Source organism: Rhagoletis zephyria, unplaced genomic scaffold (assembly GCF_001687245.7).
Source record: "Rhagoletis zephyria isolate East Lansing unplaced genomic scaffold, Rhagoletis_zephyria_1.1 Rzeph_scaffold_01149, whole genome shotgun sequence".
Lineage (NCBI taxonomy): Eukaryota > Metazoa > Arthropoda > Insecta > Diptera > Tephritidae > Rhagoletis > Rhagoletis zephyria.
Genome location: NW_016158233.1, coordinates 27,933 through 46,692, shown reverse-complemented (window position 1 = coordinate 46,692; position 18,760 = coordinate 27,933). Strand labels below are relative to the sequence as shown.

The 18,760-nt window shown below is 35.6% G+C and overlaps 1 protein-coding gene across 1 annotated transcript; it reads right to left on the bottom strand.

Moving 5' to 3' along the window:
• Nucleotides 1-368: 368 nt before the first annotated feature.
• On the bottom strand, nt 369-9,017 carry 14-3-3epsilon (tyrosine 3-monooxygenase/tryptophan 5-monooxygenase activation protein epsilon). The gene is made up of 4 exons (XM_017616093.1): nt 8,388-9,017; nt 810-1,279; nt 552-732; nt 369-488 (listed from the first exon to the last, which is right to left on the bottom strand). Exons 1-4 carry the CDS (start codon nt 8,449-8,451, stop codon nt 433-435), a joined length of 771 nt encoding a protein of 256 aa, XP_017471582.1. The 5' UTR covers nt 8,452-9,017; the 3' UTR covers nt 369-432.
• Between the last annotated feature and the right edge of the window lie 9,743 nt (nt 9,018-18,760).

Sequence of the window (18,760 nt, the reverse complement as noted above, 5' to 3'; positions counted from 1 at the left end):
ATGTTTGTGTATATTGATTTCTTGGTAAGGTATTATCTTTTATAATTTAAAATAATTATTTTTTTGTATTTGTTTATTTTATTATACTGATGTATATTATCATTACCATTATTATTAATAATTATTCTGTTTTCTTTAATAATAATTCTGGTTTTAATAATTATGTTTAATGCAAAAAATCTTCACACATTGAATGGGAGCGGGGCAGGAGAAATTTTGTTGAATTCTTTCTTTAGATTTAGAAGTGTTTTTCTGAAAGAGAATTTTTTTATTTTTTATGCAATTGAAATGTATATAATGTATATCATTGTTGCTGTTGTTGTGTATTATAATGCTTCTCGTTTTTTATGTATGTGTTGTTGCTGCTGTATTACAGTAGGAAAAGGTATATAGAGGAGTTTTAGAATTAAGTAAGATGGGGGGTTACTTAAATTACGACACATCCTGATCCTCGACATCTTGAATCTCCGGTTTCTGCTCGCCATCACCTGATAAACCAAAAATTTTTTAGTCTATTTGTTTAACAATTTGTTAATAAACTGTTTACGAACCATCGGCCTGCATATCAGACGTCCATAATGTAAGATTATCCCTCAGCAATTGCATAATTAGTGTGGAATCTTTGTAGCTCTCTTCGCTTAAGGTATCTAGCTCAGCAATGGCATCGTCGAAAGCTGCTTTCGCTAGTCTGCAAGCGCGATCCGGCGAATTGAGAATTTCATAGTAGAATACCTACGGAAAGAAATTACCGAGTTACAGGAACACATACGTACATACATTTTAATATTCCTCCCTATTTCAATTCTTACCGAGAAGTTCAACGCCAAACCTAAGCGAATGGGGTGTGTTGGCGGCAGATCGTTCATTGCAATATCGCTGGCAGCTTTGTAAGCAATCAGCGAATTCTCTGCCGCGTCCTTGCGATCCGAACCAGTAGCAAACTCTGCCAAATAGCGATGATAATCGCCTTTCATCTTATAATAAAATACTTTGCTCTCGCCTGTAGTGGCGCATGGAATGAGATGCTTCTCTAAAACATTCAGAATATCGGAACAAATATCTCGTAGTTCTTTCTCCACCTGCCCGCGGTAGGTTTTAATCATTTCAAGCTTCTCCTCGGCCCCTTTGTTTTCTTCCTTTTGTTCAATAGAGGTTATTATACGCCATGAAGCACGTCGTGCACCAATTACATTCTTATAGGCGACGGAAAGCAGGTTGCGCTCTTCGACAGTTAATTCAACATCTAGGGATGCGACCTTTTTCATAGCTTCGACCATTTCTAAAAAGAAAGTTGGCGAATATTTTATAAATTTTTTATTTTACACAATATCAATGTTGGTTTTTTGTTAAAATGGTATGTTATATGCAATACTGTAAATATATAAAATAGTTGAGTATATCTCGTCTACCAATAACGGTTACATTTTCAGCCAACGCCTAATAATTAATTAATTAATCCCAACGGTTTTATTGCCCTCCCGACCAACGGACACATGCAGTCCACAATAACGTTATTAAAACGATGGGCAAGACACACTTAAAAGGTAGGAGACTTATTGAAAGACGTCAAAATAACAGTGCGAGCACAAAGGTGATTTCCTTATGGCATACATTCTGGGTTGAATTTTTTAGGAATGTGTGAACATGATTGAATCGTGTACGTGAACTATTTTACAGAATCGAATTTCAAAATGTAAATCACAGCCGACCTCAATTCTTATATATATATTTAGGAGTACTTTTAATTACTTTATGATCCAAAGGTCAGATCTAAATCAAGTAGATATGGGTATTAACTTTTCCAGAGTTAACTAAATCGGTTAACGTGGTCCAAAGCTATACGGTAATACATGTATGTACATAAAAAAAAATATCCCGACGAATTGCTAACCTCCTAATTTGGTTGAAGTTAGTTAAAAGTATAAAAATAATAAGAGACTTTCCTATTAAAAAGTTGTTGATAGTTTTTTACTTGACTGGTGACTAGGACGGCCACTCATTCGAACAACCCTATACAGTTATTATTATTTTTTTCTTTTTTTATAGATAAAAAGTCTAAGAAAAAATACATCTGAAAGAGTCTTGCGTGTACTAATCTCCCAAAGTTTACACTGCTGGCAAATGCAAATAAGGATTAAAATTTTAAAACTATTTAATAAAATTTAAATAAAGTAAAAAAGAACCTTTTATTTTTCAAAAAAAAACCCCGGGCGACAGTTAAGGCGGATCTCCATAGCATGCGTATACGTATGCGTGAGTTTGACAGAAAAAAAAATGGTATACAAATTTTTATGGCAGCGCTTACATACATGGCGACGCATGGAAATGTAAATAAGTTGTATGAATTTTGACTTCTAAGCGTAAATGTCAAACGCTATGGAGGTCCGCCTTTACTCGTCGGCACCCTGTATATAAGTTTCTAGTTGTATTACTTTTAATCACAACTGTAATTTATTTATTTATTTATCTAATATAATCTATAAAAAATAAATTCGTATAGATAACAAAAGTAAATAAGATTACATATGTAGAAGATTTCAAAAGATGAATGGAACCATCTTTAGATAAAGAAAGATCAAGCTCAATAAAAAAATAGAATATGTTGTAATCATTAAAAGCGCAGGCAATTGTTGAATTTCACGCATCATAAGTTTTATTATTATTGCTAGGGAACGGATTTTATGGAAATAGCTAAAGAGATAGAGTATATTCTATTATGAATGTCCACGATTTAGCTTTCCCTAATTCCATATATACACATGTGATGTTGCCTTTTTTGCATTTTTTAAGATATTTGCCTTTTTGTCTTTTCCATCTTAAAGGCCTGTGTGCAGCTCTAAAGAAAAGCAAAAAGCCCATATAAAATGACGTACAAGGATGGCTAAGAAATTTTCATGAGTCAAATTTCCTTAAGGCAGTACGCAGTTCTTAAGAAATTTGAACGCTTTCTAGTAAAGTTTTTTTTGTGAAAAAAGGCCACAAGGTAACCCATGTTTGCAACAGAAATATATGCCCGCTCCGTTATTTCTTGAGGAAAATGTGAGGCAACTGAATATGAAGTATTAGGATGTCAAAATTCCTTGGACACACACACAAGATAATTTCAATTTTTTCTTGTCCGTTTTCGTGAGAGCTGCATACTGGTCCTTAGTTGTAAAAAGGCCGTATTTTTGATAATATGAAGGTCTTAAACGTTCCATATTTAAATTGTATAACTCACGTCGAGCGCCTTAAAAGTTGGCTTTTCTTCGCGAAAATCGAATGAAAATGCTGCCAGAAAACTAGAGATTAGTTTTTTTTTTTCTTTTGAGTAAAAAAATCGAAACTCTTTTTTTAGTGTCTTCTTTTGCCTTTTTTGCGATTTCTAGTGCAAGCTCTTAAAACAAGAGCATTTAGTTTTTCCTTTTAAATGTTTTTTCTCAAATTTTTAAACACGAAGTATACAAATACGCATATCAGAAAGGGGGTTTAAAATCAGTTCAAAATAGTTTGAAATACATATAAGGTTTTTAATTTTTCGAAGACCCGACCTTTGACCCCTTATAACACCTGTAGTATAAGTTTGCACAAAAAAAGTCATATACCAGTTAAATAAGAGCAAAAGGCGGACTACTACGTCTATATTTTCAGTTTTTTAGTTATCTACATATACAGTGGTCGTCCAGTATAACGAATGCCTATATCATGATAAAAACATAGCAAGGTATAACCGTTCTCTCAATTTGTCGGCCATGATTTTTTTTTTGAAGTTTGCCAACATTTTAAAATCATATAAAAGTGAAAATAAAAAATTGAAATTGTTCGAAATTGTTGTTGCTTGAGATAGAAAATGAAAATGTGTGTGTGAGTTTGTGAGTAAATTTAAAAATTAAATTGTTTGGAAACGTCAAGAATTTTAAAAGTGACTCTCAGCGGTTCTACCTTACTATATTTTTATCATGGCCTATATAACGTACGCTCCAAATAACGAATGCTTTTTTTTTAAATGTATTGATTACTCTAAATAACGAACGGTTGGAAAGAGGAGTATTCTATATAACGAACGCTTGTATACTTTGTGCGCTTGAATGACATGGTTTTGCATGACTTTTGCGTACGTGGAATTACGATCAGTTCAAAAGAATAACTTCTTACAAGTGATCGCGTTTATTGAACTGGGAAAATACCTCCGTCGCGTAAACGTTTGTTATTTATTAGGTAAGAAAAAAAAAAATAAAATAAAAGCACATTAAGCAAAATTGGAATATGGGACTCATGTGTAATATATAGACTGATTTTTATTGAATTCTCATAATAAAATTTGAGTTCCATACAACGTACTTTTCGATATAGCGTATGATCCCAGACATTATATCATTCGTTATACTGGACGACCACTGTAGTAATAATAAATAATTTTTTACCAAGGGCCCTATTTCGAACTTCGAAAGCGCATATCGATTTCGGAGGCTAACTTCGAAAAACGGGGAAATTACTTTTTTACCTCAATCAATCAATCTCTTTAAAAAAGTTGGCTTGGTCTAATACCCATTCCATTGCTGTACAGTGTAATGATTCCACTATCTTCATTAATGTATATTGTAACTATCAATATCTTATAAAGAGAAGTGTAAATTTTTTTTATCTAAAACTAATAAAGTTAGAAGTATGAAATTCGAGGATGCGATAGTTAACATATTAGTACATACTTGACATTTCCAAGGATGTTTAAGGACAAAGTTTTAAAAGGACATTTTCAACACTTATTCGTCCTGACGCAGCAAAAAATTTATTTATTTTTTTTGGTGTAGACAGTCGTCGTGTCAATCCAGCGCTGGCCTGGCTCACTGGACTGGCATGCTACTGGCATAATATGAACGGTGCACTAACTAGGTTAACTCAGCTAACCAGCCACTACGTGGCTTCGCAGAGCAAGGCCCGCAGCGATGTCCGATAAACTACAACCACATTAGACAGCTAATCACTGAGTACCAGGAGCAATATTGTAGAACATAGCAGTCCTATTGGCAAACTCGTTAGCTTCTCTACAATCGCATTCTACGGCTTCTTTAGCGGTAGATAGTTCTTCCACCGTTTTCTTTGCAATCCGGCTAACAGTCGATTGGCTCACATGCGTTAGCTTTCCAGTAATATTAATTTTATATTTTTCAAATCGCGTCTCATGGTATTTTTATAACAAAAACCATTACTAAGTTATAACAAAAACCTACACTTGACGGGAGAAAAGGGGTTGCAGCGTAACAATAGGGATTTCCCCTCAGTTGTAAATTATATGAGTGCAAAATTGAGTCAATAAGCTAATTTAAAAAAATATTCCAGACACGTTAGCGAAATTTTAAAATTTTATGGTGATTCTAGTTCTTTAAACTATACTCGCATATTTGCTTTTAATATATATTAATTTTGCAATATATGTATATTACAAATGTATATAAGTGCATATAAATTTTACCAAAGAACCACCGAAAAACGCATAAGTAATGATTTTTTTTTATTATTGAGTCAATTTTGGACCTAAGTGTACATACACTAACTAGAATATGTTTCCGTACAGTATTTTTTTTTTTAATGTTTGCAATGTTTTCAAAAAACTTCTAACAAATTTGGTGTAAAAGTTGCAAATTTTGGTGAAAATTTGTCGAATTTTCCTAAATTTTGTAAAAACTTTGAATCATTAATTTATAGGCCATTCGATGCAGAATGAACTATTAAAATTTAACGAAAAAAAATTATTACGAAAAACATTGCGATTTAAAAAAAAAACAAAACAAAAAAACACTTGGAAACATTCTGGTGAGTGAGTGTATACATATATACACATTCATTAAAATCATAGCCGGATATTCGCATGCATATAATCCATTAGTACGGTATTCCCTAAAAATAATGGATTTATTACTATACTACTGTCAAACCATGCATTATCGCTATCTATAACTTTTTGTTGCTCAGTAAGCGACCGGTCGATTCCATTCATCGATTTTTCGCGGCAACAAGCAACCACGAGCAAACACTATGGAAACGAAAAGTACCACACTCAGTACCAGTGCTCGGGCTACTTAAAGTCGATTCAGTAGTAAATTATTTTAAAATCAATAAGTAGCGTGCTCCTTTTACCGTTTGTTTTATGTTCTGCGATTTCATTTTTCTACGATCTAAATAATTATTATAGTTACGTTTTTTTTTCACACTAGCCAGTAAAAACTAGTAGTTGCACACTTCCTGGGTCTCTCGTTGTTTGAGTTTGAAAACAACACTTCAGGGACAAGCCGATCTAGGCAGGGCCGAGTCGAGAACACAAGATTGCACACTCCCGACGGTGACGTCATTTGTCAATTAAAAGTGAACAAAGCATAATTGAAGTATAAAAGAAAATGTTATGTATGTTATTATGTTTTAAAGGCGTTCTTTAATTCATTGTTTGTTTCATTGTTGAAAAAGTAGGTATAATAAATAAAAATCTTCCGAGATGTACTCATAAAACAGTAATTTTAAAATTATTTGCATGGACTTTCGAATTAACTATGACTTGCCAAATTAACCTTATGATAAAGGGAATTCCAACCAGGCAAACGAAAGTTATTTCGGCAAATCTTTCACAAGGCAATGGCAAACCTCAGAATGTATTTCTGCCATGAAAAACAGCTTCTCATAAAAATACAATCGCCGTTCGGAGTCGGCGTAAAACTGTAGGTCTCTCCGCTTTGTGTGACAACATCAAGGCGCACGTCACAAGTCGGAGGAGAAGCTCGGCCAAACACAAACATATGTGGTAAGCTCCAATCTATTATTATTATATGTCAAATATCTCAAAAAATCATCTACATTTCCGCCTTTAGCTACAAGAAAAAGGATTGGATACAAAGGTTTAATGGAGGGTGAGCCCCAGTTTTCTTTATTTTTAACCTATTAGAATTTGAGTTATTCAATGTTCCTCAGAAAAAAAGAGATTTTATAATGGGTCTTCACACCGAAGCTTTGTACTCTGTCTTTGGTAATTTTTACCCATGTATTTTGTTTGTGTAACACTATTTTACACTAACAAACCACACTAAGAAAAAATTACAAACACGGGGTAACGAGCTCAATGTGAAGCGCCATACAATTTTTAAGAAATAATAAATCTACTCCGATCAATGCTGTGTCCAAACCCTGCACCGCACGAACGAATGACACATAGGCGCAGAAAAAGCAAAGAAAATAATACCCAAGTAAAACGAACGATACCCGTACACCATCGTATTGCCAATTCTAGGCAAAATGTGAAAGAACGGCGATGGTATATTTCAGGCATGGTAGTCGGCTAGTGACACTGCTCATGCCTGCAGGACAAATACAAATATCCACCGCAAGGTGAGCTAGTATGAGTTATGAAATGTTCAACTACGGCCAAGGCTGCCAGCTTAGCTCAAACCGTTCAATTTTTGGCCCTATTTTACTTCAAATGGCACTTAACTTTTCAATTTGGCACAAAGTGCCAAAATGGCACTTTTGAAATATAATATTTTAATACATTTTTGTGATATTCTTTTGCACCTTCCTTTTTCTCAACTAAAATTTTCTAACTTCTACAGGTATACAACCGGTTTATCTTACTTTGTCACTGGAACTTTGATTTAGAAATGTTTCTAATTGTAATGCTAAATGGGAAGAATTACAAAGAATGGCACCTTTTTATCCTCAATATGGCACTTGATAGCAGAGTTGGCAGCTCTGCGTTTAACCGTCTTCTTATTGACCAAGTGGTTCTAAATTTTTATACTGCCAATGCTACTCGCTTTTTAGCAGCTCGCTTCATATACTCTCATTTATTAAAGCTTAAATCCATGTGAAGTGCGTGTGCGCTTTTTACTCTCGAACATAGCAACTAAGAATAGAGATGATTTTTAACCAATTTCGAAGTGACAACCATATAGGACGACAAGCATAGCCTGCGTTTCTCTCAAGTGTTCGTACCCGCTTTATCGATGACCTTAGAAATCTTATTTTATATATTTATATATATACATACATATATACACCAATAGCCGTATTTTTTCGCAAGTCCATTTTTCCTACATAAGTAAACGCTTATGTACAATTATAAACGCAAGAAAGATTTCAATGCAACAAAAAACCACCCGAAATTGAATCGCCGGCAAATATTAATTCTCCATTATCTTCTCGCTATTCCGGCCATCTCGCTTCATTAAAATTTTTTCGTCTGCACTGACGCACCATCGTCTTTGCCTTCGTCATAAGCAGTACACTATACCCCGCGTGTTTCTACTGCGGTCACTATTTCCTCTTTTTTTTTATCAATCCACACCCATTATGAAAATCCGCATTTTTTATTTTCTCGGACCACATTTCCTATTTTACAAATTTTATACAGTCGGCGTACTTACCGTCATAACGTTCAGCCTGTTCAGCCAATTTGGCCTTGTACACATTATTTTCACGTTCAGACATTCTGTTCGATAGCTTAGTAAATCTCGATTTAGTTCTTTAGATTAGATTCTTCTGAAATCTTATTTAGTTATTTACTGGCGTCGTCCTGAAACAGCAGTTTTTAGCGTTTTACACCTTTTTATTTTTCGTCGTCGCCTGCGCTTCCGAAATTCAATTTTTTACTTTTCTCTACTACGAATTTTTTCTCTTTGACAAACGTTTCGCCTCTACTGCTGCTTTTGCTTCTGCTCCGGCAATAATGTCGTTGTCGTTTCCCGACCGCAGCGCTGCTGTCGCTTTTATTTCTTCTTCTTACACTTTTTCACGACTTCGTCGCAGAATCCAATGCCTAGTTCTTCACTCTTTTCAATGATGAACCGTCAAGAATCGGCGTTAAAAATTCCAAGTACCGTAAAATTCTTAACTCCAAATACGCATTCAAAGAGAAATTTTTTGCACAACTCTATCGAATGCTTTTGATAGATTTTATCTCAGAAAAATTCAAATTTTTTACCGCTTTCTATTAACAATACTCGATGAACGTCGTTGCTCGCCGTTGTCAACTCGTTGATTCATCTACATAAACGAATATGAAACGACGCTTGACGAAGTCCGCTTCCCTTGCCTTCGTATGTAGCAATCAATATGGCCGCACCTATTTATATGTATCTATAGCTATCTCTCTTACTAGCACGCCTTGTTTACTGGACTACTTAATACTTTCGTTAAGTCGTAGCTAACTTGTCTCACTCTAATAATCACTTTGCCGTCAAGTTTTTAGACAAGGAAGAATTCAATACCAGCACTATGCAAGGGCTCTGTCACACGGTCAGTAATTAGCACGGCATGAATCACGTAACTTTGAAACGATAGTCGTTCAAACGATACTGACAAAACGATGTTGTCAGAACACTGATTTATGCATTTGTCTTGCTGTTACGTGTTACTGTTACGTGAAGCAAAACTGGAATCGAGTTGACGATATCGCACAAACGATCAAACAGTTCTTGATTTTTATGAAGCAAATTTTATGAATGAATCGTTCAGACGATTGTCGTCATACGTTACTCATGCCCACGATATTTGGATCGCGATCCATATTGATGGATTGATGGATCGCGCACGAAAGCTACATGTTCAATATTTATCGCGTCAGTATTTGCATAATTTTGTGCTGAATGCTAATTATGACGCAAGAAAATATTTTTATTTTGTACGTATAATTTACAGATAATGCATTCCACAATTATTTTAAAATTTCCAATGTTAATTAAAATTTGTTTTGAAAGATTTTAAGCCCCGAGAGCGAAGGCAAAGCCGATGTTCNCACTGATTTATGCATTTGTCTTGCTGTTACGTGTTACTGTTACGTGAAGCAAAACTGGAATCGAGTTGACGATATCGCACAAACGATCAAACAATTCTTGATTTTTATGAATGAATCGTTCAGACGATTGTCGTCATACGTTACTCATGCCCACGATATTTGAATCGCGATCTATATTGATGGATTGATGGATCGCGCACGAATGCTACATGTTCAATATTTATCGCGTCAGTATTTGCATAATTTTTGTGCTGAATGCTAATTATGACGCAAGAAAATATTTTTATTTTGTACGTATAATTTACAGATAATGCATTCCACAATTATTTTAAAATTTCCAATGTTAATTAAAATTTGTTTTGAAAGATTTTAAGCCCCGAGAGCGAAGGCAAAGCCGATGTTCGCATTATGGGAGTAAAAGATGTACTGACGAAATGTATGGATCGCGTTTTGAAAGTGCTACACATTCAGTATTTATTGACGGTATCGCGATCCGCGATCCAGATTTCAAAATTTTTAGAAATTTTGCGATATGGATCACGATCCATCAATAATGCATGCTACACTGTCAATAAATATCGCGACTCTTGCATCGCGTCAATAAAAACTGACCGTGTGACAGGGCCTTAATAGATGACGCAAATTTTTAAATTTGTAGTAGAAGATACAGAGATTTTTGTTAACCACAATTAATCGATTTTTCAATATTGAAAAATCGATTAATTGTGGTTAACAAAAATCTCTGTATCTTCTACTACAAATTTAAAAATTTGCGTCATCTATTAAGGCCCTGTCACACGGTCAGTAATTAGAACGGCATGAATCACGTAACTTTGAAACGATAGTCGTTCAAACGATACTGACAAAACGATGTTGTCAGAACACTGATTTATGCATTTGTCTTGCTGTTACGTGTTACTGTTACGTGAAGCAAAACTGGAATCGAGTTGACGATATCGCACAAACGATCAAACAGTTCTTGATTTTTATGAAGCAAATTTTATGAATGAATCGTTCAGACGATTGTCGTCATACGTTACTCATGCCCACGATATTTGGATCGCGATCCATATTGATGGATTGATGGATCGCGCACGAAAGCTACATGTTCAATATTTATCGCGTCAGTATTTGCATAATTTTGTGCTGAATGCTAATTATGACGCAAGAAAATATTTTTATTTTGTACGTATAATTTACAGATAATGCATTCCACAATTATTTTAAAATTTCCAATGTTAATTAAAATTTGTTTTGAAAGATTTTAAGCCCCGAGAGCGAAGGCAAAGCCGATGTTCGCATTATGGGAGTAAAAGATGTACTGACGAAATGTATGGATCGCGTTTTGAAAGTGCTACACATTCAGTATTTATTGACGGTATCGCGATCCGCGATCCAGATTTCAAAATTTTTAGAAATTTTGCGATATGGATCACGATCCATCAATAATGCATGCTACACTGTCAATAAATATCGCGACTCTTGCATCGCGTCAATAAATACTGACCGTGTGACAGGGCCTTAATAGATGACGCAAATTTTTAAATTTGTAATAGAAGATACAGAGATTTTTGTTAACCACAATTAATCGATTTTTCANATATTGATGGATTGATGGATCGCGCACGAATGCTACATGTTCAATATTTATCGCGTCAGTATTTGCATAATTTTTGTGCTGAATGCTAATTATGACGCAAGAAAATATTTTTATTTTGTATGTATAACNAACAGTTCTTGATTTTTATGAAGCAAATTTTATGAATGAATCGTTCAGACGATTGTCGTCATACGTTACTCATGCCCACGATATTTGGATCGCGATCCATATTGATGGATTGATGGATCGCGCACGAAAGCTACATGTTCAATATTTATCGCGTCAGTATTTGCATAATTTTGTGCTGAATGCTAATTATGACGCAAGAAAATATTTTTATTTTGTACGTATAATTTACAGATAATGCATTCCACAATTATTTTAAAATTTCCAATGTTAATTAAAATTTGTTTTGAAAGATTTTAAGCCCCGAGAGCGAAGGCAGAGCCGATGTTCGCATTATGAGATTAAAAGATGTACTGACGAAATGTATGCTACACATTCAATATTTATTGACGGTATTGCGATCCGCGATGNTTTGCGATATGGATCACGATCCATCAATAATGCATGCTACACTGTCAATAAATATCGCGACTCTTGCATCGCGTCAATAAATACTGACCGTGTGACAGGGCCTTAATAGATGACGCAAATTTTTAAATTTGTAATAGAAGATACAGAGATTTTTGTTAACCACAATTAATCGATTTTTCAATATTGAAAAATAATCGATTAAATCATTCAAATATTTAGGCTTTTCACACCGAGCTTGGTACTCGGTAACTCGCTGTTCGGTAATTTTACCCCATGTTGTTGTTGTAGCAGCATACAACTTGCTCCAAGAGTTTTTGTTGAGTGTTTTTGGGGAGTGAGAGTCCTTGGCCAAATATAAATCTGGGTCGCTCCGGTTACGTAGACCCAACTGTCGTGGGAACGGTAACTCGCTGTTCGGTAATTTTTCCTCAGGTATATTGTTTGTGTTAAATTATTTTATTATCGGTTTACCGGGTACCGAACTACTGTGTCGGAAGCTTGATAATTTTTCTCGTAGTTGGTAAACAGCCATCAGCTGGAAATTTTTATGCACTTTGATGCCTTGAAATAAGCATTTGCCGCATGACGCCACCAGACAACATTTTCTCAATTTCGGTGTTTATAAACATTTAAATCTTTAAAATAACTTATTGAATAGTTTTCCAAAACGTAATCACAAATAATCCAATAGGGAAAAGATTTTTATTTTGATTTAATATCGAAATTTTATGGATGTTATCACCAGCACGATTTTTTTTCAAATGAAAATATGGTTGTCAAACTATCGAATTGCCTGCAATTATCATCAAGCAATAAGGGATGACATATATTGCAGCCCATGAGAAATAGGCGGTCTCCATTGGAACATGGCATCACGACATCAGTATTTCCTGTGGAGACAGGACCTTAGGTAACTCCTATTTTTGTCATTTATACTTAGATTTGCACCGGTCAATACTGTCACGACCATCGTACAGTTTCGTAAGTAAAAACACTATCAGCTGATTGCCAAAAAATGCCTACAGCTGAGATCACCGGTTTTTTGGCATGTGCTCTTATCTTTTACAATTTCTGTCATTTGTACTACGATTTCTTTTATTTCTATTACAATTTATTCAAAATACAAATCAGAGAATGGTTCTACTTATAATGATTGAAAGTATGCTTGCTACCATGATAATAACATAGTAAGATAAATCCATTCTCTCAACTCATCGGCCATAATTTTTTTTTTTTGAAGTTTGCCAGCATTTTAAAATCATATAAAATTAAGAGTAAAAAAAGGAATTGTTCAAAGTTGTTGCTGTTTGAGATTGAAAATGAGAATGTGTGTAAAATTTTCAAATTAAACTGCTTGCAAACGTCAAGAATTTGAAAAATTCCTCTCAGCGGTTCTACCTTCCTAATTTCTTATCATGCTTTCTACAATGAACGCTTGGCACCGAACGCTTAGGCCACTAAATTAACATAATAACGACAGATAAATTAATATTTCATATCAATAATTGCATTAAAAACGATATTTCTTGCCCGCACTTGATTAAAAAGGAAAAATATTTCACATAATTTTATTTATTTGCAACAGCTGACGAGCGACGCACGCGAAAAGTTGAGAGCACAGTATAACCAGTAAACAACCTTGGGTGAATATGGCGACTGCCTTCCTCGGGGATGAATATGCCAGGGATGAAATTATTGGTGCACACGCCTTCTGAGCACGGTTTTGTGAAACAAAAAAAAAACTTAGCTCAAAAAAGTTTCATATAAACTTTATCAAGCAGATATTCTTATAAATTTAAGCACTCTGTTTCATGAACGCCCCATACACGTTTACACTTGCGACAATAGTCATGTTTCCCTTGGTTATCGAGCTCAGTATCAGTAATTACCCAGTAAGAACCCTATCTGTTAACTAATGCGTTATATATGCCTAGTACTACAAAAAGTTTGTGTGAGAAATTCAAAAACTGTCCATCATTTTACATAGAGCTCCTGGAGAAATCTAACGCATAATCGTTTCACGTCTGAGCAGTTTTTTCTTTCTTTTACATGGAATACGCTATTATATTACTCTATATGTATTTGTCTTTTTTCAAGCCAAATTATCAGTGAAACAAAACAAACAGAACGGCTTATAAATTGAACAAGATCTCTATCAGGATCATATCGTTGTTGTAGTATTTCCGTGCAAAACTTGTAAGCGGTTCTCGATTATTGCCCAAGAAAACACCGTTAGAGTTGTGACAGAGTTGCATTGGCTTCAGTTTATCAAGTTTATTTAGTGAAATCGCTGGAGAAATTTAGCAGAAATGTGTAATTTAGAAAGTTTTCACAATTATAAGTTTATACGGTTTATAATGTATTTATAAGGTTTAATGAATACCCTTATTCATTTCTATCTTACCCGCCGGGTCGAAGACTCAGGGTTGCTTTTCTGACCATTTGCTGTCAATGGCCCCAAACAAACGGAGTAATTATGCATGAACAATTTTTGTTTTCTTCGCGTCACCCGAGATGAATAAAAGCAGTGAAGAAAATGTATACGTGAATAGCGATCTGTATGTATTAATGCCATTTTACGTTGATTTGTTCTTGTACATAAGTAAACTTAGAATCGTGAATGCAGTTTAATGCATGCACAATTATTCTCGTGTTTTAGCCTCATTTCCGTCACAATAGTGTTTTCCGTTCCTGACGAAATTGTGTTTACCCGATCGAATTTTCCGACTGGAATGGATCAGCTGTTCGCCACCCATCAGCCCTTTACCCGCTATCCGCTGAAATTCTGTTTACATTATTTAAATTTGCCAAACAAGAGGCACTGTTGCTTGTTCCTTGAAATTGTTGTTGTATTTGTTTGTTTGTTTACATTTTGTACTGAACAGTTGATTGTTGCTTGAAGAAATACGGGGTGACCATATATAAGTTAATATGTTAATCGACTATCTCTACTTAAATATNATTTATTTGCAACAGCTGACGAGCGACGCACGCGAAAAGTTGAGAGCACAGTATAACCAGTAAACAACCTTGGGTGAATATGGCGACTGCCTTCCTCGGGGATGAATATGCCAGGGATGAAATTATTGGTGCACACGCCTTCTGAGCACGGTTTTGTGAAACAAAAAAAAAACTTAGCTCAAAAAAGTTTCATATAAACTTTATCAAGCAGATATTCTTATAAATTTAAGCACTCTGTTTCATGAACGCCCCATACACGTTTACACTTGCGACAATAGTCATGTTTCCCTTGGTTATCGAGCTCAGTATCAGTAATTACCCAGTAAGAACCCTATCTGTTAACTAATGCGTTATATATGCCTAGTACTACAAAAAGTTTGTGTGAGAAATTCAAAAACTGTCCATCATTTTACATAGGGCTCCTGGAGAAATCTAACGCATAATCGTTTCACGTCTGAGCAGTTTTTTCTTTCTTTTACATGGAATACGCTATTATATTACTCTATATGTATTTGTCTTTTTTCAAGCCAAATTATCAGTGAAACAAAACAAACAGAACGGCTTATAAATTGAACAAGATCTCTATCAGGATCATATCGTTGTTGTAGTATTTCCGTGCAAAACTTGTAAGCGGTTCTCGATTATTGCCCAAGAAAACACCGTTAGAGTTGTGACAGAGTTGCATTGGCTTCAGTTTATCAAGTTTATTTAGTGAAATCGCTGGAGAAATTTAGCAGAAATGTGTAATTTAGAAAGTTTTCACAATTATAAGTTTATACGGTTTATAATGTATTTATAAGGTTTAATGAATACCCTTATTCATTTCTATCTTACCCGCCGGGTCGAAGACTCAGGGTTGCTTTTCTGACCATTTGCTGTCAATGGCCCCAAACAAACGGAGTAATTATGCATGAACAATTTTTGTTTTCTTCGCGTCACCCGAGATGAATAAAAGCAGTGAAGAAAATGTATACGTGAATAGCGATTTGTATGTATTAATGCCATTTTACGTTGATTTGTTCTTGTACATAAGTAAACTTAGAATCGTGAATGCAGTTTAATGCATGCACAATTATTCTCGTGTTTTAGCCTCATTTCCGTCACAATAGTGTTTTCCGTTCCTGACGAAATTGTGTTTACCCGATCGAATTTTCCGACTGGAATGGATCAGCTGTTCGCCACCCATCAGCCCTTTACCCGCTATCCGCTGAAATTCTGTTTACATTATTTAAATTTGCCAAACAAGAGGCACTGTTGCTTGTTCCTTGAAATTGTTGTTGTATTTGTTTGTTTGTTTACATTTTGTACTGAACAGTTGATTGTTGCTTGAAGAAATACGGGGTGACCATATAAGTTTTTTTTTAAATATATAATCTGAAAATGAATTTCTTATGTTAATCGACTATCTCTACTTAAATAGCGAATCCGCTTATCAACAGCTGATTCGTAGCTTTTTTCCTGTAAAAAAAATAATTAGTAACAGAAAATTGTATGAATTTTATTTACTCATATGCGCAGTGTTGCCAGATTTTTGGCAAGCCGATTCCCTTATTGTCCATGCAATTCCATGATCCAACTACACAAGATCTGACAAGATGAAGCAAAAGAAAAAAATAAATTTTCTGGCTGATGTTTGTAATTGCGCCATGTTATTTTCTTTGAAAAGTAAACAAAGAATATGAAGACGAAGCATAAAGAAAAAATGCAAGCAATTTTGTAGCACATGTTTGTGCTAACTAATTTATTATTTCGTGCGTGCTTTTGCAACCAATCAACGTCAATGGGGTAAATTTTAGATAAAAATTTGTATGTCACTTAACAGGGCGTTTCCAGGCTGCCCAAATGACGCAATTTAAACACCCAAATTAAAATTGAAATTGTAGCTGTAGATTTCGATGACAGTTTGTTTATTTGCTTGTTGTTGTTTTGTTGGTTTTGTTTCGCTCTGTTTGTTTATTTTTTTGTTGTTGTTGTTATTGACGTTTGTTTATTCCCCTATTTTCTCTTGAATAACTTACAATACACAATTTTCAGAGTTATATTCGTAAAATTGAGGTGATTACGCCTCAATTTCCCGAAATTGAGAATCGAGAAACTGAGTAGGCAATTCACGACGTACGAAAACCACACTGTATAAGTCACTCATCATGCCCGTGATGGTATATGGCGCAGAAGCATGGACAATGACAACAACTGATGAGGCGGCTCTTGGAGTATTCGAGAGAAAGATTTTACCGTAGACGATGGAACGATGAGCTGTATCAGCTTTACCAAAGAACGTAGATAACAAGAAGGGACAACTCGTTAGAATTGTAGCGAAAGTGAGCAAAAGGGGCGTGCCTTCTCTTTTGCCCTAGTACGTTTTTTGCGCACTTTCGCTACAATTATAACGAGTTCTCCCTTGGCTATGTCGTTCGAATGGACCCCGAAGCTCCGGTTCTGAAAGTATTAAACTTGGAACCCGCTGGTGTCAGCAGAGGAGGAGGGAGGCCCCACTGCGATGGAAAGACCAGGTGAAGAACGACTTGGCTTCACTTGGCATTTCCAATTGACGTCAGTTGGCACAGAAGAGAAACGACTGGCGTGCTTTGTTGAACTCGGCCAAAATCGTTTAAGCGGTTATAGTGCAAAATAAGAATAAGAAAAAATTGAGAATCGTACCGCAATTTCAGCTGAAATTCAGAATAGTGTCGAAATTGCGCAATTCGGGTGTTGCTGTTGTTGTATCAGCAGTACTCCACCCCCCGGGATTTTGATTCAGGGGTCGTCTTCGTCCTTTGACTCTACTCCATAGGGACAGACCCGTCGAGGCTGCACGCTTCCTAGGGCTGCCGTTAGTGGAGTAGTGCCACAGACTAAGGTCGGTGTTATGCAGAATTTTTGTTTGGCAAACTGCGTGCAATTGTTGTTGCAGCAAACTCGGAGAGAACGAGTTTGGCGACTCTCACAGCAACTATAACCCTTACTAAGTAGAATTCTCCTTTCTGTGTTGCCGGAAAAGGGGGCCGCAAGTACTTTTGCGCAGAACTTCTTTCTGCGTAGGCGGCCTTCGGCCGCGCTTAGGGATTATAACCCTTACTAAGTAGAATTCTCTTTTCTGTGTGGCCGGAAAAGGGGACCGGAAGTATTTTTGCGCAGAACTTCTTTCTGAAAACTATAATGAACGTGCAGCCCTGGCCAACCTCGACATAACCACCTCCGAGAAAACTAAGCAGCCACCACTTAATTTGGCAAACAAAAGTTTGTCTGCATAACGCCGACCTAAGCAGCAATTCGGGTGTCGTTGTCATTGGCGTGTAATTTTAATTTTAGATTATTTGAATCCCACCTAGCTTTCGTTGGGCTTCAGATCACCTTTATTTCAATTTGAACTTTCTGGCAACGCTGTTACTTGTCCCTCGAAATTGTTGTTGCATTTGTTTGTTTGTTTACATTTTCTGAACAGCTGCTGATGGGCCATTTACTTGCTGCCTCCATTAGCATTCATCCATCGCAGACGATCTGTCAGTTTCATCGCAACCGTAACGCTCACCGCATATAAAAACAGAAACTCATTTAAATTCAAAGTTAAAACAAGCTGTCAAAACTTACTATTTGAAAATAAATCGGCTGTGATAGTTCGCAAGCGCTGTCTCCCGCTATCTATCACATCGATAATATTGAAAAAATTGCAATAGCTGATTGCAGGAAGATTAACGAGCTTGCCTCCACGATATTTCGGTAATCAGTAAACCAATAATAAAATAATTTTGTGCAAACAGATGTACGGAAAATTTACTGAAACCCGATTTTTCGAATACCAAACTCGGTGTGAAGACCCCTATAATTGTACACAAACAAAATACATGTGAAAAATTACGAACACCGAGTAACCGAGTACCAAATTCAGTGTGAAAATCCCTATT